Source organism: Cyprinodon variegatus, unplaced genomic scaffold (assembly GCF_000732505.1).
Source record: "Cyprinodon variegatus isolate N-32 unplaced genomic scaffold, C_variegatus-1.0 Scaffold11, whole genome shotgun sequence".
NCBI classification, from domain to species: domain Eukaryota; kingdom Metazoa; phylum Chordata; class Actinopteri; order Cyprinodontiformes; family Cyprinodontidae; genus Cyprinodon; species Cyprinodon variegatus.
The window spans coordinates 566,850-568,643 of NW_015150464.1; the positions used below are offsets into that span (position 1 = coordinate 566,850).

The following is a 1,794-nucleotide window of genomic DNA, read 5'->3' on the forward strand; positions in this document are numbered from 1 at the left end:
ATTAATTATTGACACATTTAATTATTTATTTAATGCTGTATTTATTTATTCAATTTTGGCACTTTTTATCCTCCATAGATAACTGATGTTAAGAAACAAAATCTTTTCATAGAAGGTTGGGAAAAGGTAAATCCTTTGTTCCAAAGCTGAGAGAAAACAAAAAAAGATTCGAAGCTAAGTTCTAATTTCCCTTGTGTTGGTAATTGCATAAAGTATATGAAAACTTTCTGTTGGAGCTTGACAAAACAGTCCCCTGCACATTTGTCAAAGAAGGCATTCAAAAAGGTTTACTATGTGAGTTACGGGACTATGTGAGGTGCTGTGCTAAAAACGGCAGTCTGTTAAATCTGAGCTTTAACACTTAGACTGATCTCTGATGAAAGGATTGTTTTGATTACATTCAAGTGAACTTATGTGACCTCAGGTCAGACGGATCCAAGACGCAGGTTCAAGCGGACCTGATCGTCGGTTGCGATGGAGCGTTCTCTGCCGTTCGTAAGCAGTTCATGCGCCGGAGCCGCTTCAACTACAGCCAAACGTACATCCCTCACGGGTACATGGAGCTCACCATACCTCCCAAGGACGGAGAGGTCAGTCGATTCTTTGCACCTTGGTGACATTCAGATGGTGTATTTACCAAACACAGTGCTTTTAGAACAACTGAACAGAGAAAATGTTCAGTTTTCAGGACCATCTTTCTTAATATCTTGTGCTATCAATATCTTTTTATCATCATCCTCAGTTTGCTATGAAGCCAAATTTCCTGCACATCTGGCCAAGAAACACTTTCATGATGATTGCACTTCCTAACCTGGTGAGTCTGAAGGATATTTCCACGTGTATTTAATTTAAACATTATTTAAATGTTAAAAGAGAAAAACTCAACCAGCATATCTTCTTATTTGGTCCCAAACAATTCCAGGGGTACTGAAAGGCTGAGTGTTTTTACATTTTTACAATAAATACTGCAATTAAAATCAGTCCAAATGATGATTTAATGACTTCATATTAAATCCACTAAACTTAGGTTGAGATTTCTTTTCCACCAATGTTAGGATTATGGTTAAGATGAGATATACTCGAGGTGTTGAATTAGTTTTGGGTATAAAGTCCACAGACCTTAGGTTTGGTTTTCCTGCAAAAATTCTGGTGTGGAATTTTTGGGGTGTTTGACAGAACTTTAATGTAAAACAAAAAAAAGTAAACATATAAAAGTGTTTAAACATCGCTTCAAAAAGCAATCAGGGATCATTTAAAAAGCTTCAAATTAGACTATGCATTAAAACTTAAAATTACAGTTAGTTTTTTAGCAAAAGAGTTTAAAGAAGAAAAAAAAAAAAATTAGCCGACTTACAGGTTTGCATCTAAAAAATTGCGACGTGATGCACCTGCTCTAGACTACCTCAAAATTTCATCCTGTGACCTAAAAATAACAGACTGGCAACCCCTAAAAATATGCAGAATTGCCTCATTATATATTTATTCATAAATATAAAGTAAAGCAATTATATTACCTTTTTACGGTGGCCCTGAAGTGCAAACTGCAACTACAAATCTAAAAGCGCAGCTACATTAAGGAAATCGCAACTACATAAAGCAAAGCGCAACTACATTAAGAAAAACAAAACTACATTAAGGAAATCGCAACTACATAAAGCAAAGCGCAACTACATTAAGGAAAACAAAACTACATAAAGCAAAGCGCAACTACATTAAGTAAATCGCAACTACATTAAGGAAAACAAAACTACATAAAGCAAAGCGCAACTACATTAAGTAAATCGCAACTACATT

The 1,794-nt window shown here is 35.2% G+C and overlaps 1 protein-coding gene across 3 annotated transcripts in view; it reads left to right on the plus strand.

Moving 5' to 3' along the window:
• The window catches only part of kmo (kynurenine 3-monooxygenase (kynurenine 3-hydroxylase)), a 32,717-nt gene that overhangs the window by 17,863 nt on the left and 13,060 nt on the right, over positions 1-1,794 (plus strand). For all 3 annotated transcript variants that reach the window (XM_015380665.1, XM_015380656.1, XM_015380674.1), the window contains exons 8-9: positions 425-590; positions 743-814. In XM_015380665.1, coding sequence (XP_015236151.1) covers positions 425-590; positions 743-814 — 238 coding nt within the window. The remainder of the gene's footprint in view (positions 1-424; positions 591-742; positions 815-1,794) is intronic.